Source organism: Natrix helvetica (assembly GCF_964273705.1).
Source record: "Natrix helvetica genome assembly, chromosome: 6".
NCBI classification, from domain to species: Eukaryota; Metazoa; Chordata; class Lepidosauria; order Squamata; family Natricidae; genus Natrix; species Natrix helvetica.
The window spans coordinates 29,648,436-29,663,000 of NC_138553.1; the positions used below are offsets into that span (position 1 = coordinate 29,648,436).

The following is a 14,565-nucleotide window of genomic DNA, read 5'->3' on the forward strand; positions in this document are numbered from 1 at the left end:
CCTAGTACACCTGAGCATTAAATGGGAATGAGACCATCATTCAGTAGTAGAGGACATACAGGCCAGATTCATCATGTGCAGGCCACGCCCACTCCAGCACCGCGAAGGGGGAAACCGTCGCGATACATCACATGACACCAATGTGACACCGCGAGTTTGACACCCAAGCATTATATGAACAGATGGTTGAGAATGAGTTGAGAGAGGCCATTTGAAGATGCAGAAATGAGCAAGAATGCAATTGTTCAGCATGTAAATCTGTTTGAATATGTGGCTTAAACATTATTCAGGCATACATATCACAAAGCAATAAATTCAAAAACATGATTGGTTGGTTTATGATGATATAGGGAAGGAATTAATAATGGATGCAAAACGAAAGTTCTGAATAGCAATGGGCCATTATTTACGTAGTAATGTCAAGAATAGATGTTGGGCAAAGATGGAGATAGAAAAAAAGTGAAAGAAATGAGAGTGAAAGTAGAACATTTGCAAAAACAGAAAGCACAAATCATGTATGAAATAGCAGCAGATAATACATGACTAATTATATATTACAATTCGTATAATTATAATTAATTATAATTAATAATTAATACATTACTTTCCCAACAGATTGAAAGAAAAATAGAGGTAAGAAAATACAATGGGGAAATTGCTTGTGATAGAATGAAAAGAATTACAGAAGTGTGTGGAGCTAGGCTTATAGGAAGTACAGAAAAGATAATGCGCTGAAGTGAGGTGGTGTAAAAGAAAAAATGCTGATAAGGAAATGATTTCTGTCAAATGCATTTTATTTATTCAGGATATGACATTTACAGAGGTCATGCAATCACTGATTGTAATCACTTATTGTCAAATGAGAAAGATTTAATTTAATTTAATTTAATTAGCACTTCTAGACCGCCCCCTCTCCCAAAAGGGACTCGGGGCGGTGTACAGTCCATATCAAAAACATCATACATAATAACAAATTAAAAATTATTAAATGGATAAATACATAAATAAGAGGAGGATAAAATAGACAGAACTGTAATTGCTAAATAAATAATTTAAAATATACAAAGTTTAAAACCCCAGTGTCTTATAAAATTAAGTCCCCTAAAAAACCAGTAGGAAATATATATGCCAGGAGGTAGACGTTAAGAATTATGCCAGACCAGCCAGTCGGAACAGGTGAGTCTTCAGTTTCTGCCGGAAGGAGCGGAAGTCAGTGGTGGTTCTAATGTCGGGGGGGGAGGTCATTCCAGAGGGTTGGGCCCATCACAGAGAAGGCCCTACTCCTTGGTGTCGCCCGTTGGCATTGCCTAGTGGACGGCACCAGGAGAAGCCCCTCCCTGTGAGAGCGAATTGGCCGCAGGGATGTATGTGGGAGGATGCGATCCCGCAGGTAACTAGGCCCTATGCCATGGAGCGCTTTAAAGATGGTGGTCAAAACCTTGAAACGCACCCAAAAGACCACAGGTAGCCAGTGCAGATCGCGCAGGAGCGGTGTTACGTGGGAGTACCTAGTACTCCCCATGACTGCCCGCGCGGCTGCGTTCTGGACTAGCTGCAGTCTTCGTGCGCGTCCCAAGGGAAGCCCCATGTAGAGAGCATTACAGTAGTCCAGGCGAGACGTCACCAGTGCATGAGTGACCGTGCGTAGGGCATCCCGGTCCAGAAGGGGGCGCAATTGGCGCACCAGGCGAACCTGGTGGAACGCCCCCCTAGCCACGGCTGCCACATGGTCGTCCATTGACAGCCGGGCATCAAGGAGGACGCCCAAATTGCGCGCCCGTTCCACAGGGGGCAGTTGTTCGCCCCCTATGGCCAGCGTTGGAGTCAGCTGACTGAACCGAGGTGCCGGTAGCCACAGCCACTCAGTCTTGGAGGGGTTGAGTTTGAGTCTGTTGGCCCCCATCCAGACCCCGACGGCTTCCAAACACCGGGACATCACTTTGACAGCCTCGAGACAAAAGTAGCTGCCAAGCATATAGGGGAGACAGCAAGGGAGAGAAAATGCAGAATGATTTTGATAAGAAATAATTTAAAAGTATTACAGAAACGGGTGAAAAGGACTAAACTAGGAGCCTTCAACAAAGGGAATGGATTGAAGAATAGCAATGGTGAAATGATTGGAATGAAACTAAAGCAAGGGAACATTCAGTAGTTCAACACTGAGTGGTATGTAATATAAGGATGTGTGCATTTGTCTTGATTATTGACTGCATTTATGACAAAGGAGTAAGGAATACTTGTAGGGGGGTTAGAGGTATATTGGATGGAAACATGAATATGAGTATCCTATACTGTATTCAGGCAATGCCATGTTGTTGGTTGAGAATCTCTACATAAGCATGTTCAGAACTTTGTGCAAATTAAAAAGCATAAATACATTTAGTTAGAAATGTAAAGCATTTATTTTCCACCCTTTTTCATAAAAGACTGCTAGACTGGCCTATAAAATAATAAAAAGAAGATAAGACTCAACCTTTCACACCTGATATTATTTCCTCTTTTTTTCAATTGTGTGTGTGTGTGTGTCCTATAAATTGTCAACCTTTGGCCATTAGCCATGCCAGATGGGGATTAAATGATCTGAAATGCAACATATCTAGAGGCAAAGAAGTTGAGAAAACTGTATACAGGACACAAATATATAACCAAGCTATAATAGAGATACCATATGTAACTTTGCAGATACTGTCAGGGGTGGGTTTCAAAAATTTCAGCAACGGGTTCTCTGCCCAGTTGCTGGATGGGCGTGGTCATGGTCTAGTCCTATGATGGCGAACCTATGGCACGCGTGCCACAGGTGGCATGCAGAGCCATTTGTTAGGATACGCGAGGTGTTGCCCTGTCAGCTCCAGCGCGCATGTGCACGATGGCCAGCTGACTTCGGCCTTCATTTTTTGCTGTTTTTCGCAAACCAGAAGTTTAGGGACGGAAGCCTCCTGAAGCCTCCGGAGGGAGAAAAATGGCCCTACAGGCAACCTGGAAGTTCAAGAACGGGGGAGGCTGTTTTTGCCCTACCCAGGCTCCTAGAAAGCCTCTGGAGCCTGGGGAGGGCAAAAAATGGGTCTATCGCATGCAAAAAGTGGAGAGTGTGTGTGCATGCGTGGGGGGCATGCACATTGAATTATGGGTGTGGACACACCTATGCATGAACCCCCCCTGTGCTCCCCCATTTGGCACATGATGGCAAAAAGATTAGCCATCACTGGCCTAGTTGGCCTCCTGCACAACGGCGGGCGGGGGGTCGCCTTCCCCAGCCTCTGGAGGTTTTCCGGAAGGCCCGTTTTTCCCCTTCCCCAAGCCTCTGCGTGGGTCCTGCAGTTACCTCGATGCATGGAGACTCCTGGGAGGTGAAGGGAGGGGAGGGGAGGAGTGAGTGGGGCCAGCAGAGGTGGGACCGGCCATAATGTTAGCTAAGGGTTCTTCCAAACCCAGTTAAACCTGTAGCAGCCTACCTCTGGATACTGTATGCCAGGGGTGTCCAAACTTTTTTCAAAGAGGGCCAGATTGGATGAAGTGAACATGCTGGAGGGCCGAACATTTTTCCGAACATTCTTTGAACAATTACAATTAAATGCAAATGAATTATGAAATGAAACTCACTTAACGACGCTCTTGCTTAGCAACCAAAATTTTGGGCTCAATTGTGGTCATAAGTTCTCTTTCTTTTTCTTTCTTTCTTTCATCTCTCTCTCCCACTTTCTTTTTTTCTTTTTCTTTCTCTCACTCTCTGGGGCTCTTTGTCTCTCTCTCCCTCCATCCCTCTCTGTCTCTCTCTGTCATTTTGGGACTGCCAGTTGGGAAAGGGGCTTTGCTCCTGCTCCGGGCTGTAATTGCGCCTATGTTTTCCACGGCGTGGAAAACATAGGCGCAATTACAGCCCGGAGCAGGAGCAAAGCCCCTTTCCCAACTGGCCCTCCCTCCCTCGGAAGGCTTCAGAGGGAAGCTTCTGCAGAAGCCCGGGCGAGTGACAACAAGTTCCCGCCGTTATGAAGTCTCGGAGGCTGTAATTTTCTGAGCTGTGCACGCGCGCCTGTTTTCCAAGGCGTGGAGCAGCAGCGAGACAGTCTTCTGCTTGCCAATCAGAAGGGAGGGCTGTGGGAGGGCCGCATTTACACAGAGCAGGGAGGGCTGTTAGAGGGCCGTATTAAACCGCCCCCCGGGCTGCAAATGGCCGCGGACCGGACTTTGGACATGCCTGCTGTATGCCTCTGCACACTTTCCCCTCTTCCATGTCTTTGTACAAATAAAATTTGAGTTGCAAGCAAATTTGAGAGAAAATAAATTCTCTTTTCAGTAATTATTTAGGACAACACCGAAAATGTCAAAAGGGTCACAACTACAACTGACATAACTTTTTGTCATAGTTCTCTTGACAAAGTAGCAATAGTAGCATGTTAGTAGCAGTATCTCCAAGATACTTACAACTATTTCCAAGTTGCGGTTCAGATGCATTTGGGTTTCCGACATCTGTATCAAAATTTCACCTTTAGAAGGTAAAGAAAAACCATGTAATTATTTTTCTTCTGGCAATGGCAGGGAATTCTAAAAGGTGTAGCGCCTCCAAACACATCCAACATTACTGCTCACCAAAAATTGTGATTTATTGAGCATGTGGAGAGCAGAAATTGGAAATGTGGTATTATGCCAGATGTCAAGGAATGATCATCAGAAATGTGAGATTTATCTGTTTTGAAAAAAGCAATATTGTACTTTCCACTAACCAAAGGATGCAGCAATACGGCTGTGATACTTACAATAATATCTCGCATTATTTATATTATAGCAGTGAATTGATTGGTAAACCAGTGATTTAAAAAAATACGGTTTTTTTTCGGTATTTTTGTTTTCTTCTTTTAACTGTTTGAAAATTTTATCTCTTTTTAAGATTAAAGATGGCTTTTCTGCAATAATATAGATATTAAACAAATAATAATTGTATTTTTTTACATTTTTTTGTAAAAATAATTATAAAAATATTACTGATCTGATCTGCAGTACCTGAACCAGAGCTAAATTATCTACATTTCATACTACTCTAGATGTCATAATAGTAATAGCACTTAAACTTATATACCACTTGATAGTGGTATGTGTGCTTTAGAGCCCTCTCTAAGCAGCTTACAGAGTCAGCTTGTTGACTCTGTAAGCTGGGTCCTCATTTTACTGACCTCAGAAGGATGGAAGACTGAGTCAACCTTGAGCCAGTCAGAATCAGATTCCTGGCAGTGAGCAATACATTAACATACAGTATTGTATTCTAACCACTGTGCCACAATGGCTCATGCAGTTCTCAACTCAACTCAAAGTACACATCTGAATGCATTTGACCCCAGATTTTAAGAAAAATTATTAAAAATGAATGAAAACTAAGAAATAAAATACAATATGTCCGTTTTGTCAGACAATTAAGTTTGTTTGTTTTTTTAAAAAAAATCGGAACTTTAAAAACTTGCACATGAAAGGAGAACTGAGTCAGATGAGAATGTTTGAACTGCTCCAAAATAGGAAGTAAACTGATCAGCCTATTGGATCTGGATATACAAGTTTGCATTCTAGTTCAGTTACACAATTCTTGCATAAGATTGAATTATATCAGTTTGAAACATGAGTGTACTGTGAAAAGGATGGATCAATGTCTAGATATAAACTCACAAAATATCTTTGCATGCTGAATCCAGTGGAATGATGAGCAAACATAGTATATATTTTTTATATTACATAGTAATATAAACTCTTATTACCAGGTGACAATCATATATCATCTCATGGAAACTCATCATATATCATCTCATGGAATCTTACCCAGAATCTGTGAAGTAGAACTCTGAAGAGCTTGTTCTCCAATCTTCTGAATTGCTGTAAAATATACATCTGCTGCCTCAGATAATGCTGCAGGGTTTTTTTTTTAAAAAGAAGAAAATTAGAATGCATTTGTCGCCAAGAATTCTCTTTCTCTTTTTAATGTTTTTTAAAAGAATTGTTCTTCAATTATTAAAACATTTTCAAATAATTCATTTCTTGGGTTTTCCTATGCCAAAGATTCAGGTCAGCTTCCAAACTGCCTCTCTGGAAATCTTTTGAAATTTGTGTTGGGCAAAGAAAAGAATAGGACTGCTTAGAAATTCCATTTATTTCATGTTATCCACAAGTAGAGCATACAAAGCTGTGCATTTCTTACATTTATTTATTTACTAGCTGGATACCTGTGCTTCATGACGAAACTATGTGATTGGGCAATGGAGGAGAAATCCGGTTCACTCCGGTTCAATCTGTTGGCTCCGGTTCAATCTGTTGGTGGTGGGTGATTGAAAGACATAGGGGAATATCGCTCCCGCCGTCTTGAGTCCGGAAGCAGTTCCATAGGTGGAAGGCATAGACATTTTGGTGAAGTACCAATGTTTAGTACTGTAAGGAGCCCCAGACCGCTCCTGAGTGAAGGAGTGGAATGTCTGCCAGCTTGAACTGAGGTAACAGAATGTGAGGCAACTGGCAGTTGGAACAGAGTTCTTTTCAGATGAGGAGGGGGAGTAGAACTCCTTAGCATCAGAGCATGTTGATTACTGTATAAGAAATACTAATGATCTGATGGTAATTTTAAAAAATCCTTTCTCAGCGAGCACCTAGAAGCTAAGAGGAACATACGTGCCAAATTTCAAGTTTGCAGGCTTTACTGTTCTGGAGATTTTGTGATGATGTGTGAGCGGTATTTCCCTTTTATATATATTTATTAGAATTTGTCAAATAAAAACGAGAACAAGAATAAAAGAATAAAAATACAGTGACAGAGCGCCCTCTCTACTATATGTGTTACAATATGCATAGTACTGATTGTGATGCATCTGATTATAGAGATGGATTTGTCTGCACACTGGTATTCTTCTCTGTCCGTGAATGGTGAGAAAGATCACCTCCTCTATCATGTATATATGAAATTCTACCAAATTAAACACGAACTAATGCAGTTGTTATTTGCTACATTATGTCTGCCCAACTCCAAATGATTAAGGGCAGCTTATTTTATTTGAAAAGCAAAGAAACAATAAGGAAAATGAAACAACTCATGCAAGTGAAAAAGAGAGGACATTATATAGCATCAAAAATTATAATAATAATAATAATAATAATAATAATAATAATAATAATAATAATAAAAATTTGAATTTATTAGCCGCTCCCTTTCCAGGCAGGACTCGGGGCGGCGTACACTAGGACATATATAAACATACCTATATACAAAGACATACATGCACGGAGGAGGTAATAGATTACAACATTTAGACAATTAAAACCATTAACATACCCCGTTTAATAAAAACCCAATATACAATAAAAATTTAAAATTTAAAAAAGACAGTCAGGAGGAATATGAAAAAATTACGGTTGAGCCAGGCCAGATAATTGAAAGAGGTGGGTCTTCAACTGTACACGGAAGGAGCGGAGATCGGAAATAATCCTGAAGTCACGGGGGAGGTCATTCCACAGGGCTGGGCCCATCACAGAGAAGGCTCTGCTCCTGGGTGTCGCCCCCCGACACTGTTTGGCGGACGGCACCCGGAGAAGTCCCTCTCTGTGTGAGCGAATTGGTTGTAGGGATGTGTGGGGCAGGATGCGATCCTGCATGTAACTAGGTCCTATGCCATGAAGCGCTTTAAAGATCATAATCAAAACCTTGAAACGCACTCGGTAGACCACAGGAAGCCAGTGCAGCTCGCGCAGGAGAGGTGTTACAGGGGAGTATCTAGTCCTCCCCATAATCACCCGCGCGGCCGCGTTCTGGACCAACTGTAGTCTCCGAGTGCATCTCAAGGGAAGCCCCATGTAGAGAGCATTGCAGTAGTCCAGGCGAGACGTCACTAGCGCATGGGTGACTGTGCGTAGGGCATCCCGGTCCAATAAGGGGCGCAATTGGCGCATCAGGCGGACCTGATGGAACGCCCCCCTTGCCACGGCTGTTACATGGTCATCCATGGACAGCCGGGCATCTAGGAGGACGCCCAAATTGCGCACCTGTTCCATGGGGGCTAGTTGCACGCCCCCAATGGCCAGAGATGGAAGCACCTGGTTGAACCGGGGGGCCGGAAGCCACAGCCACTCCGTCTTGGAAGGGTTGAGTTTTAGTCGGTTGCCATCCATCCAGACCCATACGGCCTCCAAACACCGGGACATCATTTCGACGGCCTCATTGGGGTGGTTCGGGGTGGAAATGTATAGCTGAGTATCATCAGCATACAGATGATATCCCACACCAAAACCACGGATGATCTCGCCCAGCGGTTTCATGTATGTGTTGAACAGGAGAGGCGAGAGCACCGATCCCTGTGGCACTCCACATGTGAGTGACCTCCGGGTCGAACTCTGCTCCCCTGCCAACACACGTTGCGTCCGGTCAGAGAGGTAGGAGCCAAACCACCGTAAGACGGTGCCCCTGACTCCCAGCCCCTCTAGCCGGTGCAACAGGATACCATGGTCGATGGTATCGAACGCCGCCGAGAGATCTAATAGGACCAGGATAGAGGAACAACCCCTATCTCTGGCCCTCCAGAGATCATCAACCAATGCGACCAAGGCCGTCTCCATGCTGTGCCCGGGTCGGAAGCCGGACTGGCGCGGGTCTAGATAATCATTTTCCTCCAGGTGACGTGGGAACTGCTGTACCACCACACTCTCTACAACCTTCGCTAAAAAAGGAAGGTTGGAGACAGGACGATAATTGACTAGGTCCGTTGGGTCCAGGGAAGGCTTCTTGAGCAGGGGCCTCACCACCGCCTCTTTCAAGGCGGCCGGTAGAGACCCCTCACCCAACGAGGCGTTCACTAGGCCCAGGAGCCAGTCGCGCGTAACCTCCCAGGATGCCAGTACAAGCCAGGAGGGACACGGGTCCAATAAACATGTGGTGGGTCGCAGACGTCCACGCAACCTGTCCAAATCCTCGATGGCAACCGAGTCAAACTCCTCCCAAAGTGGTCCCTCAAGACTCGCCACGGGCGTCTCTACTGGACCACTGAAAGGGGCCCATCCCATCTGGATTTGAGCGACTTTGTCCTGTAGATATTTCCCAAACTCCTCTGCTCTGCCCTGTAAAGGGGCTTCCCGCGGTCTCTCAAACAAGAGGATGGAGGAAAGAAACAAGAATCAATGAAGGAATATAACAAAACTCAAAAATAATAGTTATGAGTAAAATAAGAGAGTTAAGAATGGTGAAATCCAAATGAAATACAATAGAAGGGGAAATAATATAAGGTGAGCGGTATCGATTGATAATTGCTATTAGAAAGAACAGGAAGCTCCTGTTTGTATTGCATTGTGTAAATGTGTTGTACGTCTAAGTTTTGTCTGTGTGCATTTTACATGTTTGTTAATAAAATTGAAAAAAAAAAAGAAATAATGAAATAACTCATGCAAGTGAAAAAGAGAGGACATTACATAGCATCAAAAAATTATAATAATTTAACAAGCTATCAAGCCTATTCCAGGTCTAGGAGGACAACCAGTTTTTCATGAATCATAGCAAGGTGTATGTGTGTGTGCCACAGTGTCAGAAAGAATGTTCCAGACTGTAAGCAAATAGACATTCAGTTAGCTCTTACTTACCATAAAAAGCCTGCAGATACTTGTTGCCCAGATATATCAGCTTCTCCAAAGCTGGATTAAACTGTTCCAAGATGCTCTGTTATCCATCCAGATGAAGAAAAAATAAAAACAATCTTACATTCAACCTCTGAATCTCCTTAAATAAAACTTACTGTAGCCCAGGCATTATTGCTTTCTGTATTCTAGACAATCAATCAAGTGAACCATCCATAAGATTTAAAAGTATTTTATGCGGAAAATACCTTAACTACAATTATTGGCCCAAATTTGGAAGAAAATTGGTGCCAGACAACATAAGGTGGTGTTATGGACCCAATATTGGGATCCAATGTAAACAGTGAGCAAAATGAGGGTAGATACAACACTTTCTTTCCTTCTCCCACCCGAGTTAAGCTATTTTCCATGGCTAATAGATTGTATCATGTAGACCAGTGGTTCTCAACCTTCCCAATGCCGCGACCCTTTAATACAGTTCCTCATGTTGTGGTGACCCCCAACCATAAAATTATTTTATGTTTTCTGTATTTTTTCGAAAATATGTGTTTTCCAATGGTCTTAGGCAACCCCTGTGAAAGGGTCGTTCGACTCCCAAAGGGGTCCCAACCCACAGGTTGAGAACCACTGATCTAGTAAAACGGATGTCTTGATGCCTTTTTCCCTTAGGGATTGTTCATTGAGTTAATATGATCATGATCAAGGTCATTAATTATGCTTAGCTAGCTATTTTCCATGGCTAATAGATTGCATCATCTAGTAAAACAGATGCCTGGATGCCTTTTTCCCTTAGGGATTGTTCATTGAGTTAATATGATCCCATTTACCAGAGGACTGGAAAAGAGCTGATGTGGTTCCCATCTTCAAAAAAGGGAAAAAATTAGATCCAGGAAACTACAGACCTATCAGCCTAACCTCAATACCAGGAAAGATTCTGGAAAAAATAATCAAGCAACGAATTTGCGAACACCTAGAAGCAAACAAAGTAATAGCCAAAAGCCAACATGGATTTGTCAAAAACAGATCATGCCAGACTAATCTTATTGCATTCTTTGATAATGTGACAAAATTAGTGGACCAGAGGAATGCCGTAGATATAGTTTACTTGGACTTCAGTAAGGCTTTTGATAAGGTAGACCATAACCTACTACTAGATAAAGTAGAAGAATGTGGGTTAGACAGCATCACCACCAGATGGATTCGTAACTGGCTGACCAACCGCACTCAACGTGTAGTTCTCAATGGAACTGCATCTACATGGAGGGAAGTATGCAGTGGAGTACCCCAAGGCTCTGTTTTAGGCCCAGTACTCTTCAACATCTTCATCAATGATTTGGATGAGGGAATAAATGGGGAACTCATCAAATTTGTAGATGATACCAAGCTGGCAGGAATAGCCAACACTCCAGAAGACAGGCTTAAAATACAGAAGGATCTTGACAAACTTGAACATTGGGCACTATCTAATAAAATGAAATTCAATGGTGAAAAGAGTAAGGTTCTACATTTAGGCAACAAAAACGGAATGCACAGGTACAGTATAGGTGATACCTTGCTCAGTAGTAGTAACTGTGAAAGGGATCTTGGAGTCCTAGTGGACAACCATTTAAATATGAGCCAGCAGTGTGCAGCAGCTGCCAAAAAAGCCAACACAGTTCTAGGCTGCATCAACAGAGGGATAGAATCAAGATCACGTGAAGTGTTAATACCACTTTATAATGCCTTGGTAAGGCCACACTTGGAATACTGCATTCAGTTCTGGTCGCCACGATGTAAAAAAGATGTGGAGACTCTAGAAAGAGTGCAGAGAAGAGCAACAAAGATGATTAGGGGACTGGAGACTAAAACATATGAAGAACGGTTGCAGGAACTGGGTATGTTTAGGTTAAGAGAAAGAAGGACTAGGGGAGACATGATAGCATTGTTCCAATATCTCAGAGGTTGCCACAAAGAAGAGGGAGTCAAACTATTCTCCAAAGCACCTGAGGGTAGAACAAGAAGCAATGGGTGGAAACTAATCAAGGAGAGAAGCAACTTAGAACTGAGGAGAAATTTCCTGACAGTGAGAACAATTAATCAGTGGAACAGCTTGCCTCCAGAAGTTGTGAATGCCCCAACACTGGAAGTCTTTAAGAAGATGTTGGATAGCTATTTGTCTGAAACGGTATAGGGTTTCCTGCCTAGGCAGGGGGTTGGACTAGAAGACCTCCAAGGTCCCTTCCAACTCTACTATTGTATTGTATTGTATTGTATTTCACACCATCTTTTTCCAACTTTGGTGATCTTCCCTTCACCCAGAAACCTTTTCCTGTCTCAGCCATCTTGGATCAGGCTATTCCTCAGCAGCCAGAAATGCCCAAATACAACTTCGTTTGCCAATCATCATCTTCTATTCTGCTTTTCCAACTCCAACACAGCTCTGTGCTCCTGCAAATTCCATAGCCAAATTCCTCTCTCTCACACACACACACACACCCAACCAAATGAGAGCTCTCTTTATACACGTGGAGAAGAGAACACTTCATCATTTATTTTTTTTACCTTCCAAGTTGCTATCTTGCATATGCTGTGGCCATTACCCGAGGGGCCCATAGATCTCGCTGCCTTACATCGCTCTTGTCAATTGAAGGTTGTACGTAACACTTTTGTACACTTTCTCTAAAAGGTATAGCTTAAATTATCAATCTCAGTTATACCTCTCCATGTGCATATTCTCTGTCTAATAGTAACAATAGTACTAGTGTGTTTGGGTAGAGTTAACCATGATCCAGCATATTGGATAAACACTGCCTTGCTAGGCTTACTTAGTTAAGTACTGCAAATCAATGAGCTTGCTGTTGAGTAAGTGTGCAAAAGATGTCAACCTTTGTGTGTGCTGGACAGCCAACTATAGTTTCTATTTCATCTAGCAATTAGTTTTCACTGCATATCTGATTACCTTCTTGTTACTTCTAAGCTGAACCTTTTGGCCTCTCAATAGTTTTAGCTTAGTTAGGCCAAACGTCACCAGTCATGAGGTTAAACCAGATGTCATCCAAGATTTACATTCTATGATTCTATGAAGTGCAAAATTTTGGGCGAATCAAAGAATGGAAAAAATGGAAATCATATGCTTATTCCCACTTGGGAACAACCTACTAATTTCTACGTTTTTCCCACTTCAAAACATCTCCTTACTTTCAACTATTTATTTCATTCCTAATACTCCTCAAGATTGTCAGCTCATCCAAAATCAATATCCCTGCTTTCATCAAATTTTTCTATGTCACTATTTTCCCTCAATTTTTAATGTTGGATTTCTCTATAAAATCAATTTAGCATTCGAAAAAAGATCAAATCTGTTTTTATGAGATGTTCCATTCCATAACTTTCTAACAGGTGCAATTATTATTTCCAGAGATACTATTTTATTCTACTGTATTTAGACCCTAATTCTGTCCATTCAACTAAAGGTGCCCAAATCAGAAAATTAAAACTAATGTGGCTTTATAACAGTAAGTTTAGTGAAATAGGGAACTCATTTATACAAAATGCAATAGGTTAAAAGATATGGTACACATGTGTATTAGAAATGAGTGTGTGTATATATATAAAATGTATGTTTGTGTGTATGTTTGTTTGCATTAAATAATAATCAAGTTTTAAATGTTTACTGGATCATATTATACTTCATATTTTGGGTTTTTTAATATTGTATTTTTCACTTATTTCTAAGCACTAGTTATGCATATATATATATTTGGATTTTGTGCCTTTTGGGTTTTTTTCTTTTTCTGTTATTTTGAAAAGCAACAAAAATATTTTTAAAATACAGATTGTCCTTCCAAGATGTATGAATCTGGTCTTTACTGGAAGCAATGCTGCCTCTACTATGAATGGCTGCATGATCTGATACTATAGAACAAACTATCTGGGTACAAACACAATTGCTGCATATAATGTGAAAAAATTATTTCCGTATTTTTAAATGTGTAACTAAAGCAGACTGAGATTCAAAGAATTAGGTTCCTTGGTTACTCTAACTATCTCACAACTTAAAAAAGAGATTAAGTTTTTTAAAGCTATACCACATAGAAGATATACTGTTAAGCAATCTGAATCACAGGTTTTCGTAATCAAACAGTTTTTCTCCATTTATATTTTAACAACTTCCTTTTTACTTCCATTTTGTCTCCTGCAGAATCCATTATTAAGGAAGAGTCTTCTTAAACCACGTTTCTCTTGGCCAATCAAGAGAGCCTGTTACATCCCAGGGAACAAAGAAAATTAGGCCTCACCTTATAAATAGTGATTGTCGATCTGTAGGATTGCTCCATCCTCAAATATTTTAAGACCCAAGATCCACTTCTCCAGGAATGGAAGTGTTTGAGAAGATATGCTGGGCTTGCTTTGAAAAAGAAGAACACACTGCCAGAGAGTTTAATAATTAATAATCATGTTGTGCTGTTGGAACTTGATCTTTAGGTGTAATCAGATATCAGGTAGGGCGGAATCTTGTGACAGCTATGGGGCTCATATGATCTTTACTCTTAATTATGTATTGCAGTTTCCATATATGGTTCTTTGTGGAGCATTGTTCCATCGAATTATCTTGACTGAAATAATTATGATGGGTTGAGCACCTTGAACAGCTTATCTCTGGTTTGGTTTAAAGAGCATTTTCCATGTCTGCCTAACCAGGCAATACACATACAGGCTGTACCTTTTTTCTGCTATGTCTTCATGACATGTTCTTTATCTCATCTTCAGTCCATGAGTGGAGCAAGCTTGTTGCCCTTAGTTGTTCCAGTGTCAAAGTAATGTTTTCCCTCTTATTCTAATACCATCACTTGGGTGGCCATGGATAGAAATATAAAGTTGGATATCATCAGCATATCTCACTTCATGGCTTCATGTAGATGTGAAACATGAGTGGAAAAAAGTGCCAAGCTCTATGAAACTCCACAAAAAGGGACCATGGTTAGACCTTTCTCCGTGATC

At 41.5% G+C, this 14,565-nt stretch overlaps 1 protein-coding gene across 2 annotated transcripts in view; it reads right to left on the reverse strand.

Moving 5' to 3' along the window:
- BAIAP2L2 (BAR/IMD domain containing adaptor protein 2 like 2) overlaps window positions 1–14,351 on the reverse strand; it is a 35,359-nt gene extending 21,008 nt beyond the window's left edge. Inside the window, exons 1-5 of one of the 2 annotated variants that reach the window (XM_081958252.1) lie at window positions 13,863–14,351; window positions 12,524–12,641; window positions 9,592–9,667; window positions 5,803–5,889; window positions 4,423–4,484 (exon numbers count right to left, since the gene is read on the reverse strand). In XM_081958252.1, coding sequence (XP_081814378.1) covers window positions 4,423–4,467 — 45 coding nt within the window. In that variant the 5' untranslated portion in view covers window positions 4,468–4,484; window positions 5,803–5,889; window positions 9,592–9,667; window positions 12,524–12,641; window positions 13,863–14,351. The remainder of the gene's footprint in view (window positions 1–4,422; window positions 4,485–5,802; window positions 5,890–9,591; window positions 9,668–12,523; window positions 12,642–13,862) is intronic. The other variant, XM_081958251.1, reaches the window with a different exon arrangement.
- Window positions 14,352–14,565: the final 214 nt, after the last annotated feature.